The sequence below is a fragment of the Eretmochelys imbricata genome, chromosome 10, assembly GCF_965152235.1.
Source record: "Eretmochelys imbricata isolate rEreImb1 chromosome 10, rEreImb1.hap1, whole genome shotgun sequence".
In the NCBI taxonomy this organism is placed as follows: Eukaryota; Metazoa; Chordata; order Testudines; family Cheloniidae; genus Eretmochelys; species Eretmochelys imbricata.
In genome coordinates this window covers 63,318,942-63,342,358 of record NC_135581.1, presented here as the reverse complement: position 1 = coordinate 63,342,358, position 23,417 = coordinate 63,318,942, and the positions used below count along the sequence as shown (strand labels likewise).

The 23,417-nt window shown below is 39.5% G+C and overlaps 1 protein-coding gene across 3 annotated transcripts in view; it reads left to right on the top strand.

Annotated features, from left to right (window-relative positions):
- Window positions 1-23,417, top strand: part of DMXL2 (Dmx like 2) — a 104,873-nt gene that overhangs the window by 8,665 nt on the left and 72,791 nt on the right. For all 3 annotated transcript variants that reach the window (XR_013347409.1, XM_077829276.1, XM_077829277.1), the window contains exons 2-8: window positions 4,433-4,558; window positions 8,445-8,516; window positions 9,381-9,459; window positions 13,905-14,064; window positions 17,866-17,932; window positions 20,125-20,303; window positions 22,053-22,236. Coding sequence is in view for 2 of the 3 variants with exons in the window: in XM_077829276.1 (XP_077685402.1) it covers window positions 4,433-4,558; window positions 8,445-8,516; window positions 9,381-9,459; window positions 13,905-14,064; window positions 17,866-17,932; window positions 20,125-20,303; window positions 22,053-22,236 (867 nt within the window). In the remaining variant the exon portion in view is untranslated. The remainder of the gene's footprint in view (window positions 1-4,432; window positions 4,559-8,444; window positions 8,517-9,380; window positions 9,460-13,904; window positions 14,065-17,865; window positions 17,933-20,124; window positions 20,304-22,052; window positions 22,237-23,417) is intronic.

The following is a 23,417-nucleotide window of genomic DNA, read 5'->3' as shown; positions in this document are numbered from 1 at the left end:
GAAGTTAGTGGCAAAACTTCCTGTAATGGTTAGTGTTAGCTAACCAGTGACCCCTCTTAAGTCTCTTTTTGGTGAGGTCTAAGGTTTTACCTCGCTGGGGTGGAAGCCCACAATTCTCCCACTTGCAGACCTGATCCCCAGGGTACGGTACCTCTATTTAAAGTCTATTTTTCCTCACCAGGTTCAACTGGGTTTGGCATCTTCAAGTCTTTTCAAGAATTTTCCTTTCAGGTGCTGTAACCAGGAAGTAAATGTAGTGACTTGTTACAGCTTCTTCAAAACAAAAGTAAATTGTAGTTAACAGGAACATAATTTCAGAGAAGATGGTTAAACAACAAAAGGCCTTCATGCATATGTCTTACCTTAACATATACCTCGAAGTTTGGCTGACCCAACAATCCCAAATACTTTTACTTCTTGGGGCCAGAGTTTGAGTCTGCTTCCGTGCAGACATTACCTCTGTTCATGTTCATTAGGGACTGTGCTTTTAACAGTTTCCAAGTCTTTTGTTTCAGATTTCCCCATCTGAAGACCCTCTTCCAGCCTGGTTACTGGCCTTGACATCTGTATTGTCCCCTTAACTTGACCACCAGTACTTATCTATGGCCATTGTCTGCATTTCTGCAGACATGAGATGAACTCCAGAATCTTCACATTCTTTGCAGTCCCATTGGTGGCAGTGGGGCCATAATTTAATCTGCTTTGAACACCATGAGAACTAACTTGAAATTCATCAGTTGTTGAATTCTAATATGAAAGAAGCAAGAGGAAAGTTAACTTGATAAAACAGTTTAAATCTGGGCTGTAAAATAAGCTATGTTTATAAAGATACAGCTTCAAAAGATACATGTGTAAATACAGACAAATGGTTAGAAAATAACTGATAAGGGCTAGGGCATTGCTAATTTTAAACAAATTGGCTAGATACTGTAGTGGAGTCAATAGCAAACTTTTTTATTTTCAGAAAATAAAAGAAAATGGAACTTGTGGTTAGTTCATGTTTATAAAAGCTATTTAGTTTAAGTGGATGTGAAGAACTGACATTGTGTGACACAGATGCTACGATATGGGTGTTAAGTATAACAGATCATTCAGAGTGACTAGGGCTCACCGGAACACCATAACAGGTAAAAAGCTGGCAGACATAAATATAGTCATTTCCTACCAGAGACAAGCAAGCCATTGTCTGATAACGTTTTCTTGGACAGACCATATGGTATGTGCGTTTTGTACTATAGAAGATGCAATATATTATACATGATCCCTGAAGTAAGCTTTTGTTTGTTGTTTTACACTCTGCTAATAAAGTATACTTATTAGAACCCAGAAAATCCCAAATGTGAGATATTTGGAGTATGTAATCAATAGAAGCTTCACTTTTTAAATAGTAAAAAAAATCTATTCAGTAATAAATAAATCTGAATAAAAAACAATTGTTGGCCTGAGAATCCTTATACATTAAAAAAAATTAAAGGGAGAAATCAATTCAGAATTTAATTCTTGAGGTAATTATTTTGCAGTATTTGTTTTTACTCCATTTTTTTTAATCTAAGGAAATTTACAGCTTTTCAATTAGCTATCCTTTTGTCTGTTCTCCCCCCCACCCCCAACTGTAACGTTCTGAAAAGAATGGAGATCAGCTATACTTTTTAGTGTCTGTTTTTGTTTAAAAATCAGCAGCAGTAGAATTATGTAATGAAGGGTACATTTCATGCCTGTCTTTAGGCACTACTTTCATTTCTAAAAAGAACTGTGGGAAGTCCTATCTACAGTGACCACATTGCCATTTTAGAAACAGAGCACAAATATTTGAATATGGTCTTAGAGGGAAATGGTAAACAATTAATGGAAGCTTCTTTTAAAAAATCATGCAGGAGAAGAATATCATTATTTTCCCTTGAAAACAGAATAGAAAATTCTCCATTTAATAAGATGAACTTTATCCATTTTATATTAGACTTAATTTATACACAGGTATCTGTATTTCACACATACAATACAAAGCTATATAATTCACAGGTGAGAAGGCACTTCCATTTCTCTTACTGACACATTCTGATAATTCACAGGCATGATATCAGGCACATTCTTCTGATAAGAAGCATTCTGGAGCTAGTCCTGCTGGAGAAGTAAAAGACTGATGTAAAATTAAAGACACATTTTGAATTGAGAGAATGTGGGATGGTCTGTAATTTCATCCTAAGGAGTTTGGTGACCACACAAGAGAAAAACTCAAGTGGCTGTTTGTAGTTTGACATCACCAAATCCCTTGATAGAATTGCAATTATACAATTCACAATTAGTTGTTTATGATCATGCATAGCCTATAAAGGGGCCATATTAAATTGTTGAATGCAAATCACTTGTCTATTTTGCCAGTTCTACTTATACAATGTAATCTGTTTATAAAACAATGAACATTGGTTATGAAATGATGTAGCAAGGTACAGAATATTATAGTTCAGTATTCTTGCACTTTTTCTTTTTTTACATCTTTAGTATAGAAGATGCAAAATCATTGGCATAATTGCCAGACAGGAAGTGGTGTATGTATGTCCCTGTTTGGAAACTAAAAATATATTGCTGTTGCTTGTTACTATAGTTGCAGTGAGAAAGGAATTAAGAGGTTTCTATACTATGTTCAGTTCTAATATTTTATTCAGATGCATGTTTAGTTAGTAAACAGGAAGAAAGCAAGAAAGATGTGGAATACTATTAGTTTAATTTACATTTATCATATAGTGTGACTTCATTGGTTGGGTCTGAGAAAGTACTGTTTTAAAAAGTCTGCAGGACTTGATACTGCTTCCATTGAAGTCAGTGGCAAAACTCCCATTGAATTATGTGGTGCAGAATCAGAGCGTAATTGAGCCATCCCAGATGATCCCATCCTACTGAGCTGTACTCAGTTGTAGGTCTGATGGCTCTGATTTACATCTGGCTTTTTTTGCCCACAACCTACTGGACATTCCTGCAGCTGAGGATTACTGAGGTGTAGGCATACCCCAACCACCTCCCTTTCCTCTTCCATGGTTTCTGCACCAGTGTGAAGGGGTTGCATAATAAGTTACTGTGGCTGTACACAACTTTGGCTGAGAGAATATTCAGTGGGCTGGTTGAGCCAGCTGGATCAGCACAAAGCAGCTGTAGTAGGGGTGAGGAGCAAACTGTTACTCCTGGGCGAATTCCGCACCACTGCGCACATGCAGAATTTATGTCCCCCACAGATTTTTGTTTTCCTGCAGAAAAATGACTTTGATGGGGAAGCAAGGGGAAGCCACGAGAGTGGTCATGCGACCCTCCCCACCAGCATGTTTCAGGTGCCCAGGGCAGCTGGCAGAGAGGTAAATAGCTGTGGGTCAGGGGATGGGACTGGGGAACTGGCAGGACTGCATAGCATCCAGGGCCATGTCAGACCCACCCCCAGATTTCTCCCCTAGCTGTAGGAAGCTCTGCAAACTTCCTCCCCCCTCCTTCCCATGCTTACTGCACCCATCACTTCTCAGCTGCAGGGGGAGGGATCCCTGTACAGGGAGCTGCTCCCCCATCCACCTAACCCCCATGCATCCAGACCCTCTCATGCCCTCCCGCCAAGCATCACTCCCCCTCGCACCCAGAATCCCCCATCCCCCCGATGAGCCCAACTCTCCCTGCACCTGGACCACCCCAGTGAGCCACCCGCACCTGGATCCCCACCCTACTGAGCCCCCTACACCCAGACCTGCCTGCCAAGTTCTATTCCTCCATACCCAGACCCCCCCCCACTGAGCCCCAACCACCTTCACTTGGACCTCCCTGCAGAGTCCCATTACTGTTGCACCCAGAACCCTCCAACAAGCCCCTGTGCATCCAGATCCCCCACTGAGCCTCCCGCACCAAGATTGCCCTACATAGAACTCTCTCAACCCACACCTGGATCTCTCCTCCAAATTTGGATCCTGCGTTGCTGAGCCTGCCTGCCCCCACAGGCTGCACCTGGCACAGAGAGGAAGGGCCCTGGTGTGTTTCCGGGGCAGGCCCGGCCCTTGCACTGTGTCAGGGTTGGGTGAAGCCTCACCGCCGAGTCCGTGTCCCAGAGGGAACTGCACAGTGATCTCCCACCTCTCTGCAACCAGTGGCCTGTGCTCCCCAATGCCATGCTGGAGCCTCCCCATTTATTTTACAAATAAAATTTTTAGAATTTTAAAATATTGTGTGCAGAATTTTTAATTTTTTGGTTCAGAATTTAACTTTTTGGTGCAGAATGCTCTCAGGAGTAAACTGTGTGTGTTAAGCTAATGTAATTTACTAGTGTGAATAGAGGTAGAGATTTAAGTGTGTATTCATGATCATAATGCACTTTGAAAAAAAGTAATAATTCTAAAACTAATTTACTAAAATGTAACCATTGTGGATTAACATTAGATTATATATTTATTTAAAACTATTACAGGCATATGGCTCAGGCTGTGATATTGTTATTCTGGCAAACGACTTTGAATGTGTGCAGATTATTCCTGGTGCTAAGCATGGAAACATCCAAGTCAGCTGTGTGGAGTGCTCCCAGCAACAAGGCAGGGTAAGGTCTTTAATGAGTCTGAATAAAGTTTTAAAAATGAAATGTATAAACAGACACTGTTTGACATGTTGATGCTGTTGCTGAGATGGTAATTTCATGCTAGGGACCTATTTTTGGATACATACAACTTTCTAAATAAGTCTTTTTTGGTTAAAAGTAATGATTCTTGTTTTAGCCCAAAGTGTTTTATTTTTGAAAGTTTGATAAAACTGAATTTGGCCCATTTTCAGCTACCTGAATATGTTTCTATTTAAATTTTTTTTCCACTATTTAAAAGTAGAAAAAGCTCTTCATGTTCAGATAATTTATGCCACTTTTAAAAATTTTCATTTGTATGTGTCTGAATATCAGCAAAGGATGCATCAACAGCTAATTCTGAAAGCCACATGCTTTTCTTCGTAGCAAAAAGGTTCAGACCCCATTTTGTAAGGGGTCTCATAAAATGTGAAGAAGTACAGCAAACTTTTCTGAATACAATGTATTCTGGGATGAAGACCATACTCTCTCATTTGCTTGCAGATGGTTCTTGGATACTTTAGACATCAACTAAAAACTTTATATTTTGCTGCATCAAAATGTGTTTCTTTCAACAGCAAGTTAAATGTTACTTAAAACAGAATTAAATGGATTCTAGTTTTCTGTAGTAGTTTACACTACTTTTGTTTTGCAGGGTAACATATAGTATTCCTCTTCTCCTACCTCCCAACACATTATTATTCTGATTATGCCCCTTTTTGGAGTTTGCAGATTTTCTCCATAGAACCAACTTGATGCTGTAAATTGGCATGTCAGTAGATAGTTTTTGTCAAAAGTGGCTGTATTTTTTGGTGCTCAAATCATGAGACCATGTGGCTCAAGGAATTGAAAACGATTAAAAGTAGAATACTGTGTATGCAAGTAATTTTTCCATTAATATTCATTTGCATTGAATACAGTTTCATTTATTTCAGCGTATATAATCACATTCATTTCTCAAACAACACTGAAAAAAAGAACATTTATAAATAATTTCAGTAAATGTGGTTGCAGTGCACCAGATATGTGTATGTCAGCCCTGCTTATGACAGACTACTGCCAAAGAAGCACATTCTAGTAAAAGTTTAGAAATCTAATACAAGAGATCAGAAGCACTTCTCTTGGAAGTGTGCAGTTAAAATAGCATATGCTTTGAAACATTAAAAGAATCACCATGGCTTAGGTTCCCTTTTAATGGCATAGTTTATAATCAGTTGTACTACATTTAAACTATGTACTATTACTGGCTATGCCTCCTGTACTGTCTAAAGTGGCTAAAAGAAAAGCCACATTTCTAGTCAAGGAACAATGAAACCATTTACGCCTGTGTTCTGGGAAGTGGTGCAAGTGTGTGTTTTTTTTAAAAGTACCTAGAAATGCTTAATATGTGTACTAGCATAGTGAATAAATGATGATGATAGTGATAAATGTGCAGACCCAATGTAATTTCCAACAGAGTTACAACTGAGTATTGATCAAGTTTTATGTGGACACAACTGACCATATTACAAATTTGGTTGTAATATAGACAGACAAGGCCTTAGGCCAGGGGTGGGCAAACTTTTTGGTCCGAGGGCCACATCTGGATATGGAAATTGTATGGTGGGCCATGAATGCTCCCAAAACTGGGGTTGGGGTGTAGGAGGGAGTGAGGGCTCTGGCTGGGGGTGCAGACTCTGAGGTGGGGCCAGAAATGAGGAATTCAGGGTGAGGGAGGGGGCTCCAGCTGGGGCAGGGGGTTGGTGTGCAGTCAGGGGTAGGGTGTGAGGTGAGGTCTCCAGCTGGAAATGCAGGCTCTGGGGTGGTGCTGGGGATGAGGGATTTGGGGTACAGGAAGGTGCTCCAGGCTGGGACGAGCTGTTCGGAGGGTGATTAGGGCTGGGGTAGGGGGTTGGGGCACGGGGGTGCTGGCTCTGGCTGGGGGTGCGGGCTCTGGGGTGGGGCCAGAAATGAGGAGTTCAGGTTGTGGGAGGGGGCTCCGGGATGGGGTATGGGGTTGGGGTGTGATGGGAGAGTTGGGGGTGCCAGCTGGGGGTGCTGGCTCTGGGGTGGCGCTGGGGATGAGGTGCTTTGTGTGCAGGAGGGTGCTCCGGGGTTGGGATCAAAGGGTTCGGAGGATCAGGCTGGGGCAGGTCGTTGGGGCACAGGAGGGGCTCGGGTGCAGGCTCTGGGCAGTGCTTACCTCAAGCAGTTCCCAGAAGCAGTAGCATGTCCCCCCTCCAGCTCCTACGCAGAGGCATGGCCAGGCAGCTCTGGGCGCTGCCCTTGGCCTCAGTTCCCAGGCAATGGGAGCTGCGGGGGCAGCGTGCAGAGCCCCCTGGCTGCCCCTCAATGTAGGAGCCAGAGGAGGGACATGCTCCCAGAAGCAGCAGCTGCGTGGAGCTGCACAGAGCGGCCCCCGACCCTAGTTCCTGACTGGAACATGGGAGCGGGGCAAGCCCCAGACCCTGCTCCCCAGCGGAAGCTCGAGGGCCAGATTAAATTGCCTGGCAAGTCAGATGTGACCCGCAGGCCGTTGCCACCCCTGCCTTAGGCAGTGTTGCAGGACAGTTACTGTTAGGGAGTCCCTGACATTGCAGCTCCACTAGAGCCACAGTACCAAGGGGAAGGAAAGATTAAGAATGTTTTTCTGGTGGCCCTGAAATCCATGTGGATCCTGCAGTATTCTAGGTCCATGGGGTTTGAACTCCTTGCTGCCTCTTCTGTGTGCTTTGAGGCAGTGGTTCTCAACCAGGGGTACCTGTACCTCCTGGGGGTACACATCTTTCAGGGGGTATATTATCTAGATATTTGCCTGGTTTTACAATAGGCTACATAAAAAGCACTAACAAAGTCAGTACAAACTAAAATTTCATACAGACAGACAGTGACTTGTGTATATTGCTCTATGTAGTATACACTGAAATATAAGTACAATAGTTATATTCCAATTGATTTATTTTATAGTTGGATGGTAAAAATGAGAAAGTATGCGATTTTTCAGTAGTGTGCTGTGACACTTTTGTATTTTTATGTCTGATTTTGTAGTTTAAGTGAGATGAAACTTTGGGGTTTGATAGGAGTTTTTAGGAAAATGGGTTAAAACTTGCAGATTTCTGTGCAGGAGAGACTAGAGTCCTAAATTGGAAGTATTTAAACAACTCCTAATGTATCTTCTTAAGTAAAATTTAGACTTTAAAAAAACAGTCCAGCCATTTTTGAAGTGCAGATAAGCACAATGATCAGACATATTCCCAACCAAAAAGTCTTTTGCAGATGTTGTTCTTCTGTGAAAGAAATAGATTGGAGAAACTAGGGAGTCCTACTTGAAGTATGCTAATAAGTTTCCAATAGTATGTTCAGTATTCTGTTTCCATATACCAGGCTTTTCCTCAAAATTGACTGAACCTAGCAGCAAAAGAATAACATTTGCTCCTGTATTCTTGTATTTAATATTTAGTGATAGGAAATGGAACTTGGAATCACACTGAGGACCCAAACATTGATTATTAATTTACTAGTTTTCTGTGAAGTAGAGCAAGAGCAGAAAGAGCAAAGGCAGCAGCTTTCCATTGTGCATTAACAGTAGCTACTCTGAAGTAATAGCAGATTAACAGGAGTTAGCACATGTCCTTTTGTACTCAGGGTCTCTCGTTTACTTTAGATCTTTAACATGGGATTACTCAAAACAAACAAATTATGTATTTTTCAATGTTTTTTAAAAGCAATCAATTATACATACAACACCACTAAGTAATGCTTGTATGAATGTTGCTTTCCTTTAGCACCTACACTTATAAGTTATTGAAAATTCAGTGAGTATCTGAATTCTAGAGAGTTCTATTATACTTTTTTCCTGAGTTTAACATTTTACTCATTCAATCTGTTCCAGATTGCAGCATCATATGGAAATGCTATTTGTATTTTTGAACCTCTTGGTATAAATTCTCACAAAAGAAATTGTGTAAGTATGTATTACATGATTAAACTATGTCTTGTTTTGTTGGAGCAGATAAAAATATGCCTACCACTTGTTAAAGCCCCATTAGAATGGAACAGGGGAGATTAACTGAGGAATGTGTTAGTTAGAAACACATAGTTCAGAAAATTGTATAGTGAGAAATCAGAATTAATTTTATTCTAAACAATGCTATCTAGCAAATATTCCTTAAAATAAAAAGCTCTCATTTGAAAATGAAGGTTAGAAAATATAATTTTCCTTAGTTTTCACCTATTCTGTAGGAGTATTTTATTTAGTGAAACATGGCTGATTCTTTTGTTTATATTCCTCCTTCCCTAATCAGGGATATGGTATTTAGCGAGTCCATAGTATTTTGGATAATGCTAGTACATACTTGTTTGGAACGTCATACCAAGATGGTGAATGTTCAGTTTTCTGCTGATAAAAGAATTTTAGTGCTGCATTTATTCATTATAAATCAGTTGAATGCAATTATTAAATACTTCGGCAAAGAGTCCTGTGGCACCTTATAGACTAACAAACGTATTGGAGCAGGAGCTTTCGTGGGTGAATACCCACTTCGTCGGATGCAAGTGGGTATTCACCCACGAAAGCTCATGCTCCAATACGTCTGTTAGTCTGGATCTGTAAAAGCGGCAAAGAGTCCTGTGGCACCTTATACACTAACATGGCTACCCCGCTGAAGTTATTAAATATTTGATTCAGCAATCTAAATTTATTTAGAATTGAATTACTAGGAATCTGAAACTTACATTTGTAACTTCATATAGAAAGTAAAAAATGCTGTTAATTTATTGCTTTGTTGCTGTTAACTAACCCTTTATTCCTGCTGTTTTTATACCACAGCAACTGAAGTGTCAGTGGCTTAAATCGGGGCAGTTTTTCCTTAGTTCTATGACTTACAATTTAGCATGGGATCCTCAAGGTAATGTGACATTGATTAGCGTTTGTTCAAAATTTATAACTGTAGAATGATTCTAGTTTCAAATAATTTTTATTTAAATGAAATTGGAGTGTGAATATGTATGTATTAGATAAGCAATTCTCAAACTGTGGTAGGGACACTACATGTGGTACGTAGGTTGATATAAACTTGAGTATCACACTAAAAATCCACTGCAGTTACCATTTATGAAGATGCTATGCCAAGTACTTTCGAGGTTTAGATGTAGTATGCTAGGTCTTAGTTTAGGAACTGCACTCTTAGGTAGCTAACTGATATAAATATATCACTAATGCTAAGATAGTTAGAATGTTATGATTAGCATATATTCTGATAGGAAAACTATGTATGTTATGTTTTAAAATTTCTAACATTATGTCACACTTGGAATTTGACCGGTTATTGAACTGTGTGTAGTATTCACTCTTAAACATAGTGCATTACTGTGACATTCCCCTCTGGTGTTATCTGGACCAGTGATCTGCTAGGTCACTCAAATCCTTGACTCTGGGAGCCAGCCTTACCCTGCTCTGCTGTGAGAAACCCCACTCCTGGGCTGTTCACACACAGCCTCTGGCATGTAAGCTGCTCCTTGGATTGTGCAACCAAATGACACTAGCCAATACCCCTGGTCCCAGACACAACCCTAGGAACCTCCTTCTTGCAGTGTCCAGTTATGCCTGCTGGATGCTGAAAGCTTATGAATTCATCAACTTAACAAAAATTGATATGTACCAGGCTTGTTCTCCCAAGGGGAGTCTCTGATATGCTTCAAACCAAACACAGTGCTTCAGGTAGCATAAACAAACAGATTAACAACAAAGATCAATTTTAAGTGATTATAAGTCAAAAAATAACCGGTCAAATGAAATAAAACACATTCTAAGCTGATCTTAACACTTTCAGTGCCCTTACAAAACTTAAATGCTTCTCAGCACAGGCCGGGTGGTTGCTCTTCAGCCAGGCTCTTCCCTTTTGATCAGTACTTCAGTTGCTTGGTGTAGTGTCCGTAGATGTAGGTGGAAGAGGGAGCATGGCAAATGTCTCTCCCTTTTATCTTGTTCTTTCTTCCCTCCGGGCTTTGCCCCTCCCCCCTTTCAGAGTCTGGTGATTACCTCATTGCAGTTCCAAACTGACCAAAGGAAGGGGCGTGACCCCCTCAAGAATCCAACAGATTCTTTTGTTGCTGCCTAGGCCAGCATCCTTTGTTCCTGTGAGACTGGGTTTGTCCCATACATGCCCTGATGAGGTGTGAACTTCCTCTCAGCTCTTGGAGAGTTTGTGCCTGGGCTTATTTTAAGCCATAAGTCTACGTTTTCAGCCTCATAACTACATACATGAAATTATAACCTATAACCTTACTGTAACAACAGTGCTCAGTGCATCATGAGCCTTCCGAAGACACCCAACATGACAAACTTTGCATTGGATACCACACAATCATTTTACAAGGATGAACATGGGGGTACTGGATGCTCCCTCAAGGTACGGAGCGTCATAATTACTTGAGAAAACTATTTTTAAAATGTCCATCTTAACAAAGGGGTACATTTTCCTGTTTTGTCAGTTCCACGTCTCAAAGCAAGACATTACCATTTTCCTCCTGAAGGATGTTGTAAGTGCCACATGTTTTGAGTGGCAAAAAGGAAAAGCTATTGATGGGAAATAGTTAAATAAATGGAAAGTACGACTTCACAAGGTTAAAAATATTTCTACTATGGATCTGTGCTACAGCTGTGAACAGCAGAGGAGAATGTGTACCATCTGATTTTATAGTGATCAAAGAAACTTAAGTTCGTTTGTACAAAGATACAGATTAGTGTGTCAGGGTTGATGAAGTACGAGTTTGCTCTAAAGTGACTAAGAACAGGAGAGTGAGTGGAAAATGGATTAAGGGGTGATCAGCGTGTTCGTAATAGAAGAAAGACATGAACAATTTTGAGGGAACTGGCAAAATCAGTTGTGCCCAAGACCAGGCAGTCGTCCTAAACTAAATTTAGGATTGGGTTATGCCTCTAATCCCCTCCGTAGGCTATTAACAAGGAAACCCAAGGTCCTACCCTGGCACACCACATTGGGGCACTCAAGAACCCACTAGTGTATGGGTTGAGAGAGACACCCCTTACAAGCCTATCAGTGTGAAAACAGTCTGTATCTCTTCCTGAGAAAATAAGTCACATTCCAGCCAGACATTTATGAATCCTTGCTGGTTGGCTTGATGATAGCTTTGGGGAGGCAGGAATCACCCTTTTTTCTTCCTTTCTCAACTACATCAGCATGAGAAGACATGATCCCCCACCTAATTATGCTTAGATACCCAAGCGTTAAGTATCTTAAAAATACCAATGTTAAACAAAATATTTGAAGTGTATCTAACACTCTTGCAAGGACTCTTTCACCCTATGAAGTGCAGCAAACAATTGAAGCTAAGAATGCGGGTCCAAGAGACCATATCAGTACCTGTGAACTCAAGTCTTTTCTTCAAGCATTGCCTACACAGCTCCACATTTTTCGCTCCACATTTTTCACTCCACATCTTAGCAGGAGCCATCTAGAAAGCTTAGATCTTTGAGGTTGGGCACATGCTTCCTTGTGGTACTTGAACATTCAGACCTGAAGGTATATAAGACACAATGACTCTATCCCTCAGTTCCTTCCAGCCACCAGAGTGTACCTAGTCAGAAAATAGGCATATAGACACACATAATACAACTACAAATACAACTTATGTCCTTTTCATGGCAAGTGGATCTTCTCAGTTATTTTCTCATTATCTCTACAAATGAAAGTAGCTAATTACCAGGTTCTTGTGGCCAGATATGATTATTTTAAATGGGGCAAATTCCAGTGGCTTCTGTATAGACAAAAAAAATTGCAAAGTGGTCATCTGGAAGACTAAATAGGAGACAGCAGATGTGAGTACTTCAGCCCCTCCAGCTTTCAACAGACATTTTTCTATGGGCTGTAATTTAGTAATGTAGTAAGTTTTTTTAAAAATCAAGAGGTCTAGTTTTCTCCTTCACAATTGGGCTTGTTGGTATGGATGTGTACAACACATTAGAATGGATTGCTGGAAAAGTTTCTTCTTTCCCTGTAAAATGGGTTCTGTGAGAGTACCCCTAGTAATTGATATGCCTGACTGGTTATTGATATTAACCAGTCTGTTAGCATGTTAATTCTTGGACAGTCACTTTCCTGTTGCCTACGTATGCCTATAAGCAATGACTTCTTGTACTGGGAGATTTTTTTCCCCCCTGCAGTTCTTTGACTGTCAAATGGACAAATTACCTGTGGAGAAAGGACAACTAACTAATATTTATACTAGAGACTAACCAATTTATTTGAGCATGAGCTTTCGTGAGCTACAGCTCACTTCATCAGATAATAAATAATATATTTATTATAATATTATAATATAATAATATTTATTATCATCAATAAATTCAGCTCATGCTCAAATAAATTGGTTAGTCTCTAAGGTGCCACAAGTACTCCATTTCTTTTTGCGAATACAGACTAACACGGCTGTTACTCTGAAACCTAATATTTATACTCTATTTCATACTCTAATAGAAACCCATTTTACAGGAAGGCAGAAGTTCCTTTTGAAGTTAAGTTTTAAAGAGAAGTTTGATCCTCTGACATTCTGGAAAAATCCAAGAACTACCCATATTTGAGACTAAACTTGTCTGTTTAATCTCCCTTTTTTGTTTTCTTCAACTTGCACACTGAAAAATTTAAGAGGGAGATTTGTAAATTTTTGTTTCTAATACAATGGTGATATTTGTGAAATTCTGCATGTCTTTCATCTTCTTCTGGTTGTGGAATTGAGAATTTTTTCTGCCAAAAACTCTAATAGCCTACAAAATTTTCTAATGGATGGACTGAATAACAAGGCCTTATCACAGACAGTAACAAAACATGTTTTAATTTAAATAGCTCCAAATAGTGTGTTGGCTTACTGATATACAGGGAAATAAATCTGGGTATCGGAAGAACAAATGTTTATCATCTGCCATTACAAATGTTTAAGTAAACGTTTGCAAGTTTAAATGTAGTATGACTCAGTAGCTGTGTCTTTTGGAAATATGAAATCAGTATAGTTATAAAATTATTGGTTTATTTTTAATTCAGATGGTTTAATATCCAAAACAATATCAATTATTTTCATATTACTGTATTCATAATAGCAGGAAAAAAGCACTCTTGCTTAAAATAAAATCTAAAAAATTTAATAAAACCAACTGGAGCTGAGTGTGCCATGTCTGAATAATCTACTGTAATCAAAATGGACTTCATAAAGTTGTGTTCCTAGGCTATTTTTAATTACTTGTCAAGATCGGATACGCTACATAATCTTCCAATATAAATGCATCCAGAGTTCCTCATTCTGTTCTACAACTTCAATTAGTATTACTCACTTTTAGGTAACAAGCTCCTGACAGCAACTGACAACTTGCAGTTGTGGGCCCCTCCATGTAGTGACATTCTAGAAGAAGAGGAAGAAGAGGATGATCCTGACAGTCAGATCAAAGATGATAAAGTTCTCCCTGTTCTGAATGACTGGAAATGTGTCTGGCAGTGCAAGTAAGTGAATCTGTAATCTAAGATGTGTTAACTAGATGTAAAAGACTGCATTTTAAATGTGTGCAATTAAAAGCATTTCAATATTTAGAGACCTGCGCAGATACAAAATTTTTATCTGTGGATATAAAGCGGATATCCGTGGTATCGCAGGGCTCTAGCAACAACAAGCGAGACCAGCAGGGCCATAGCCAGCAACTGGGTCAGGAACCGCAGCGGCAAAAGCAGCAGCATGTCGGGTTGCAGGAGCCAGCGCCCAGCCCAGGCAGCTCCTCCAATGTGGCTGAACCGCCCGCAGCCCTGCCCACTGGGGCAAGCACCAGGCTCACTGGCAGCTGTCCCTGGTCATGCTAGTGTGTGCAAGCGGCTTGCATGCCCCCAGACAGGAGACGCAATCACCATTAGTGATTAATAATGCTAGTTTTGAATATCATGATTGAATAAGTGAGGAGAGCAAAAAAACCCAGAATTGAAAGAAGAAAAACAGGAAGGGGAAAAAGAATGGAGTTAGAAGGAAAGGGTGTGTGTGTGGGGGGGGAAGAGAGGACAAAAAAAGTAGAGAGGCACTTAAGCCAAGATATGGTGCAAGGGGACCTAGGTAGGATGCTAATATGGTAATTTAAGATGAAGGGGACTCTAACCAAAAAAGAGCAGGGAACCACTGAGCAATGGAATTTCTTCAGTTTACAGAATTACAAAGGAGTTTCAGATATATATTTCAGAAGGATATACACGTTCAAATACCCAGAAAAAATATTATATATTGACGGACTGAATCATTTAATGCAATTAGAGGGGGAGAACTATCATCAGAATTTTAGTGTGTTAAAAGAAATGCATCATTATAACCTATTAACTTTTCCTGATTTATAATTTTATAATTATATAAGGTATAATCAGACAAATATTCTTTCCATGTGAGCCCCACCCTATCCAGATGACAATCACCCAACTGAAGAGAGATTTACCTTTAAAGACATTTTCAACCAGTCGAATTGTTTGTTTGAATAATGTTGAATTTTTTTTTCCTTTAAAGAATAAGTAGCTGTATGATATTTCCTCTTCAGCTCCCATTCTAGCAGAACTTTGTGTTGCTTTCTATGAAGGAGCTGAACTCACCCCTGCAGCACCTCCTGCTGGTCATTGGGAATTAGCTCTTTTCCAGCCTGGAGCGCTCTTTGCAGGCCAGTGACCCGCACAGCTCTGGCCCCCCGTGTCCCTCACAGACCCTGGGCCCCTTTCTTTGGGGTTCTGCCCCTGGCAGTACTCCCACACTCTGCCTCTGGGGTTCCCCTTCCTGGGGTACCCCCAACCCACTATCCCCACCTTGCCTCAGTCTGGGCTACTGCTAGTCATCACCAAGCCCCTGCTCCCTGGAGTAGACTGCTGTGTAAAGGCCACTCATCATAGGCAAGGGGGTTTAGACCTGTTACCTTCCTCTACCTCCCAGTACCTATATGGGCCTCGGACCAGACCCTACAGCCTGGAGAGTTGCCAGCTTCAAGCGCCCCTGCTCAGCCTGCTCCTTCCACAGCACAGCGCCCCCCTCAGTACCCTGGCAAGCAGGCCCTGCTCTCTCCCAGCTTGGAGAGAGACTCCTTGGGCCTCTGTCACAGCCTTTTATACAGGCCAGCTGAGGCCTGATTGGGGTGTGGCCCAACTGCAGCTGCTTCCCCAATCAGCCATCCCCAGCCACAGCCCTCTCCAGGGCTGCTTTTAACCCCTTCTATTTTAGGAGCGGGGTAGCCACCCCGCTACACTTTCCCATAAGCATTCCAAAGTCTGTTAGGAAGGATGTGCGTTGCAGCCTGCAGGTCTAATATTCCAACTGCATTTAACAAGGTTTCCTCCATACCCTCAGTTCCTGTTATTCTACTTTTGCCTTTGCTCTCATCTTGACTGTTCATTTAGTGTAATTTACATTTCTGTTTTAATTACTATTGTATTTGTTACATAGATTTTTAAGACCAGAAGGAACTATAATTATCATGTAGTCTGACCTGTTGTATAACAAAGGCCATAGACTTTCACTCAGTAATTACTGTATCCTGTCCATATCTTATGGTTGAGCTAGAGTGTTTTTAGAAAGACATCCAATCTTACTTTATAGACTTCAAGTGATGGAGAATTCACCATGTTCTTTGGTAAATTACAACAGTTAATTACCTCACTGTGAAAAATTTGCACCTTATTTCCAGTTTGAATTTATCTAACTTCTACTTCCAGCCATTGGGTCTTGTTAAGCCTTTCTCCTAGATTAGAGTTAAATTGCAATCAAGTAAACTATTAACCTTTTCTTGGGTAAACTAAATAGACTGACCTTATTAAATCATTGTAAAACAGGTTTTCCAGACCTCAAATCATTCTTGTGGCACTTTTCTGACCCCCCCCCCCCCCCCCCCAGTTTCTCAACATCCTTTTTTAAAGTGTGGACACCAGAGCTGGTCTGCTGTATTCTAGTAATGGATCAATGCCATATATATAGACGTATCCCCTCTGTATGCTTAATTGATATTATACATCCAAAGGTTGCATTTAGTCTTCTTAATCACAATATCCACTGGGAACACATGTTAAGTTGGTTATCCACTATGACCTGTAAGTCCTTTTCAGAGTCTCTATCTGCTGGGATACAGCCCACCATTCTGAAAATGTGACTGACATTCTTTGTTCTTATGTGTGACCGTGCATTCTTGTGTTGTTTGAATGAGCTCAACTCATTCAATTTAGTTGGGGATTGGTCCTGCTTTGAGTAGGGGGTTGGACTAGATGACCTCATGAGGTCCCTTCTAACCCTGATATTCTATGATTCTGTGAACTCAACCAAGCTGTGGATAGAAGCCCCTTCCGTCCTGGCTGAGCATTTTATATCACTCAGGCTTGAATATTCTCAGCTTACTGTTATGGGTCTCTGGCATTGTCAGAAAAATAAGTGATTTGGTAGTTACTACCCCAGAAAGTTTTCAGAGGGTCACCATTCACACAGAGGTCTCTAACTTGTGTGATAACAGATAAATGCTGTTCTAGATAGGAGTGTTCATTTATGCACCTCAGTGTGTCTTGGCTCTGAAAGCGAAAAGAAGCCAGCCTAAGCATCAGTAACTTGGAATTTTGGGCCATAAAATTGCCATCTGAACTTTCCTGCCATGAGAGGTCATTCAAACTATCATGGACTGAGTGGCTGCCATGTTCTAGATGAAACGAGAACTGACCTGTTCTTCAGTCCCAAGTTATAAGGTACTCTGAGGGACTAATACAACCAGAACAATATATGCTTCTGTTCTCTACTTGGCAGACAAGGAAATTTTCCAGGTGGGTGACTTATTCTACCAGTTTTAGGACCAACACAGTTGATTCTTGAAAAATGCTGTGCTAAGCCTTCTCCTTTCCAGATGGGGGTTCCTTGAAATTAGATGTCTTTACTTCTTCAGGCAATGCCAAGTGCCTCACATTTTGTTGAGAAAGAGTCCCAGACTAACTAGGAGATGTTTTTCTTTTGCACTTGGATCAAGAGCTTATGTGCTTTTGCTCTGCAAAAAAACAAGTTATTTTCTGCCCATTCTCTTTTCTCAATGTGTCAGATATTTTTGTGCGAAAATAATCCTAAACTGCTACCGCTGTTTTTAGCTGGATGCAGCACATAATAGCTGAGACACATTGGAATGACTATAAATTATCAAAATGCTTCACTTAAATATTACATAATGATACTTCATTAATTGTATATTTTGGAGCAATAATATTATAAAAATACATACACAGTAGTCAGTCAAGGTTTAAAGCTGAACTGTCTTTCTTCCCTAGGACTGCAGTATCTGTACATCTGATGGAGTGGTCTCCCGATGGTGAATACTTTGCAACAGCTGGAAAGGTAAGAATAAATAATAGCTAGCTAAGTCTTCGGATGTGGATTCATCACAAGCTTTTGATAATTAATATGCAAAAATTATGGACTGCGTGCAATTACGTAGCCATAGTTAAGCAAAACTAATCCCAATATCTAAATAATTACCAAACAGTTTAAAATGTATACTGAAGACTGAGTTTCAACTTCCATTCTTACCTCCATTTCAGTTTCTCTTATCTTTCTCAAACTGCTTTTGGGATTAAATTTTCATGTAACAATACGTTTTTATTTCATCTAAAGTCCTGTCACTTGAGTGATCTTGAGTTTACATTCTGATAGTTCAGCTTTTGTTAGTCATACCGCTAATTCCACTAAGGGAAAAGATGAGTTTGAGGAACTAATTTTTTTATTTACCGCAACCCTTCTCCTTAATGGTTACCTTGAGTCACCGACATGGTGCTTATATTGCTGTTACAGATGTGTGTGTGTGTGTGTGTGTGTGTGTGTTAGATTCACTAGGAATGTGCCCACTGTAGTATTGTGGCTAGGTACTACATCTTAAGATCCTTGTGGTTAGAAAGTGACCAAAAGCTAGGCTTTGAAAGTCTTATTCTTTGCATATCTCCATCTGCTGTGCATATACATTTGTACAGATAAGATTCCCTGACTAGATAATTGTAGCAGATGGTACCAGAAGCCCATTCTCTGTCTCTGCATCAGAAGAGGCTTCCATTTAGGTTGCAACATATAGCTCTATCAGATGTATAGCTGTAATCATAATTCTTAACATTGCTGCCTGCTGAGCATTTTTGTTAGTCCTGCTTGTAGGATCTGTAGTCAAGCAAATCTTGTGCTCTCTTTGTGGGAATTTTATCTTTTAGCTGGGCTGTGAGAGGTCTGTAATAGATTTTTTTTTCTTTTAAACTTGATTTCCTTCCATTTTCTACTCCCTATCTCAGTCAGTCCTGCAACTCAGAGAGCTATTTTCCTACCATTGTGTAATTGTATTTACACTGATAATTATTGGGCACGTAGACATCTCTTAGTGCACACAAATGCAGGTGTATGTCAGTCTAACCTACTGAAAATCTGGTGAAAAGAACCTGAAAAGGGTCAAAAGGGGGGCAAAGGAAGAAATTGGCTTGTAGTTTTATTTCTGGTACTATCTGCTTCAGTCATGAAGCCAGAGATTCTAAACAGCGGCGAGGACAGATTAATGAGGAGAATGAGATAGAAAGAATTCCTAGGAGAATTTAAGATTTGAACAAAGAGTAAGGTAGCATGGAAGAATAATGTTCCATCTATTCAAAAGGCCAAAAAGACTACTGCTAAAATTCTCTGTCATGCTCCTCTTAACACATTTCCATGCCTGCCTCTTCACTGGCTTCCAGTTTCTTATCCCTTCCAATTCATCCACCATGTCCTTACCTTAAAGACACTATGCAAGCTTATCTGTGTTTTCCCAGACCATGCATAAGTAGTCTTTCTTCTGGCTTCCACACTTTTTCCTTCATTCTCTGTAATCATCTCTTTACTGCTCTCTTCATGTTTCTTCCATTGTCATTTTCAGGCCTTCATTCATACTATTCCTATATGTGGCGGTGGTCTTCTGTTTGTGCTACAACTGCTTTCACTGTCCTCCAAATCCGTTTATAAAATTAACATCTAATAGAAATTTTTTCCTTTGTTCTTTCCCCCTCTTACCTTAATTGTGTGCCACATCTTATTTTGTCTGACTTACGGAGTATTTCTTACTAGGAAATGAGCTCTAAATTTATGGTGCTATGTATGTGGGGCCAGATTCATAGTTGGTGTAAATTGGTGACTTACACCAGCTAGATCTTTCTTTCTGCCAGACATTACATCAGTTTCCTGCACTCACACAAATGCTTGATCACAAATAAAAGCTGTCAGTCATTTTTTTGCTCATGCAGTTTTGATATTTGCTGTCCACCATATAGTTGTACTGTTATATAACTTTTGGCAATTTTAAAACATGAACTTTAATCTGCTACTGTAAATTAATTCTCCACACACATTAAAAATATACATTTTTAATAAGTTACCTCTTGGTATTGGTGGTGATGCTATATCAACATTTTAACTTGATTTTAATTAACTACGTCACTAGATGTATACCACCAAGCTAACTTCATCCATACTTTTGGGTTTCCTTTTTGTGACATTTGTATATATGTTTTTGTTTCTTTGCCCAGGATGATTGTCTCTTAAAGGTATGGTATCCAATGACTGGGTGGAAGTCATCTCTTCTACCTCGAGAGAGTGAAGAAAAGAAAAAAAGCTCAGCACTTGTTCACTTTTCCTTTGTTTATTTGGCACATCCTCGAGCAGTGACAGGATTTTCATGGCGTAAAACTAGCAAGTACATGCCCAGGTTAGAAAGTTCCTGTAAGAAATTTTGATCAAAATTTTCAAGTGTGGGTGCTTAAAGTTAGGCTTTTAAATAGGTACATGAATAAAAAACTTCATTTTCAGCAGTTTCTCATTCACTTTTTGGGCCATTTCTAAATTAGACCACGTCCATTATCGTACCTACATCTAAATTTAGGCACCTTAATTTTAGACATCCAAATTTAATAATTTTGGCCCTTGTCTTCATGATAGTTTAAATACACTTACGTATTATACTGAAGATGTAGTGCTTAAGGATGTGCACATATAATTTCAGCTTCTGTTTGTTATGATGGTTATTTAATTCAATAATCTAGTATTTTCCCTACTTCTTTTGGAACGAACACGCATTTTCATTGAATTGTAGGGCCCCAGTTCTGCAAATACTTATATACATATACATCTGTAATTTATTAAAAGGTGACAAGTCCTGAGTTCAAGATACTGTGCTCTCTCTGCACTTTAAACATGTGCCTAGTCCCATTGACTTCATTGGGACTACTTGTATGCTTCAAGATAAGCATGCGTATAAGTAATGGCAGGACTGGAGCATAGGTCACTCTTTAGCAATCCCTTACTACTATTTGAAAAGTATCAACTTTTCTATACATTTCAAATAGTAGCAAACCATGATTGTAGGTTTCCGAATGTTTAGGCAACCACTGTCCGTCACAGAATTGCATACGAATATAAGAAGATTTAATAAAGGGAGCTGAAAAGCTGTCAGGCCAGCTTCTTAGCTGCACCTAATGTTTGTGTGGGGAAAGGAGGGTGTTGCGAAGGCGTTCAAGCCACCTTTTGCTCCACCAGTCCTGGGCCACCTGGGGACCAAAAGGGCACGAAGTAGCCAGAGCTACTTTTTTTTTTTTGGAACCCTTATAAAATTATAAGAAACTATATATAGATTTTAAATGTAGATCTTAAATTACATTTCAAAATATTTTAGAATGATCTTTTTCACTTACTCTCTAGGACCTGAATTCAGGGCCCTAAATATTAAGTTGACATTGCACCCAAGAGGGATGAGGAATATAGCTCCTTGGCTTGTTTTAGAGTGGTCACCATTAAAAAGGTTGCTTTTTTTTTTTATGGTAACTACTGTATGTGTTAGTAATGTCATCAGCTATTACAGAGGGAGCACGGTATTTTGGAGGGTGAAGTTATGCAACGCTTATTATATTGGTGAACATTTACTCAATTTACCTATTGACATCAGTAGTGCTATAAAATCTGATCTAAACTTTAGTACATTAAGTGTAGGAATCACAAGTATAAATCTTTTCTTCAGGAAATGGAAGGAATTCTTCAGGCATTAGAAGGAAAATCCGTGTAAATTGTTAATAATTAACAAACTCCTTTCTAAAGCAGACATGATAGATGTAGTAGCTTACAATTTCATTTTCACTCCTGGAGTGATACAGTATACATGCTCAGACTTTACACAACCCAGCAAACCAGATAATTATAACTGTAACTATAAACTTGCTTATAGTAGTGTTCAGTTAATTCATCTGAGCTGATGTTACTATCAGATGCACTTTTGTTGGTAATCTACAATTTGCCATTAGCTAGCATATTTAAATTGTTACGACTATTATAAACATGTTTCAGTTCCAAAAACCTTCCAAGAAGCAGATCATAACTGCCTAACACTTGTATGTTTTTGTATTTTCAGTTGTGTAACTGTACTTCATTTAGTTACCTGAGGTAATCCTGAAATGTTTATTTTCAGGGGGTCTGTCTGTAACGTGTTACTTACTTCATGCCATGATGGTATCTGTCGGCTGTGGGCAGAGACTTTATTACCGGAAGATAGTCTTCTGGGTGAGCAGATCAGTGAGACTAGCACTTCCAGCAGTAGCAGCAGCCTGTTGCATTCTGGAAGGCAAAAAGACAGAATACAGCATGCTCTAGAGGTACTCTTAAATATTTATGTTGCTAATTATTTTTTATTTCAGTAGTTAAAATTTTGGGTAGGTAAAATTTAAGGGATTTGGAAAACTGAAACCACATGCTGTCTAGCCTCTAGTATACAGTAGATCAGAGTGTAGCAGTCTGAGTTCTTTCACATACTCAGTTTACAACAAATCATTCAAGAAGAAAGAGAATTTATTTTTGCAGACTTGAGAATAAAACCCTTAAGACTCAGATGAAAAATGGAATGAATCTGCTTCCTCCTCAGCTGAGTGTAGAGTTGTTAGGATCACATGATGTTAAATACTGCACAGTAAGTGGTAATTTCATTCTGGTTGGAGAATGAGATTCCATACTTGTGACAACATCCATGGAAACCAAGAATTGAAACATTCTCTTGGACGTATGTAAGGAAAATATTCTTACCCCTTAAGAAGATTAGATATTGGCATATAATTGAGACTTATTCTTAAAAAAATATCAAATTTCCTGTTCATTTGGTTTTCATTGCATTGTTTACTAAGAAGACAGTTTCAGTACAGGGGAGGTTTTTCAGCTCCCTCCAGGTAAAATGTATGCTATCAATACAAACCTTTTCTTTCCATCTCTAAGTGGTTTGGTCTGGTTAATGTCTTTAAAGGGCTGTTCTGCTTTGAAAAATGTCTTTGCAAAGATGGCATTGTGGTGTTTCATGTTTGAGTCTTGGTGGTATCTGTATCAAATTTTTAGTTTAGAGGGAAGAAACTACCAGTTTTGAAAACTCATCCTGGTGTACGAAAATCATACTGGGTTCTTCCCTTCTGGCATATCACCAGTAACAAATATGTAGCAGGACAAATTATGCCCTCAATTGAGCTTTTAGAAGCCATTGTTTTTAAATTATGGCCTCAGTTATATTTGTGCCACTCCTGAAAACTGAAGACTTTTATGAATTAATCAAGACAAGTGTGAAGATTATATACAGTAATATAAAAATAATACAAATCCAAAGTGTGTTACAAAGTATGATACCCCTGGAAGGTCATTGGCTCAAGGTTCCTTTATCACAGTGGTTCTCAACCAGGGGTACACGTACCCATAGGGGTACTCAGAGGTCTTCCAAGGGGTACATCAACTCATCCAGAAATTTGACTAATTTTACAATAGGCTGCATATAAAGCACTAACAAAGTAAGTACAAACTA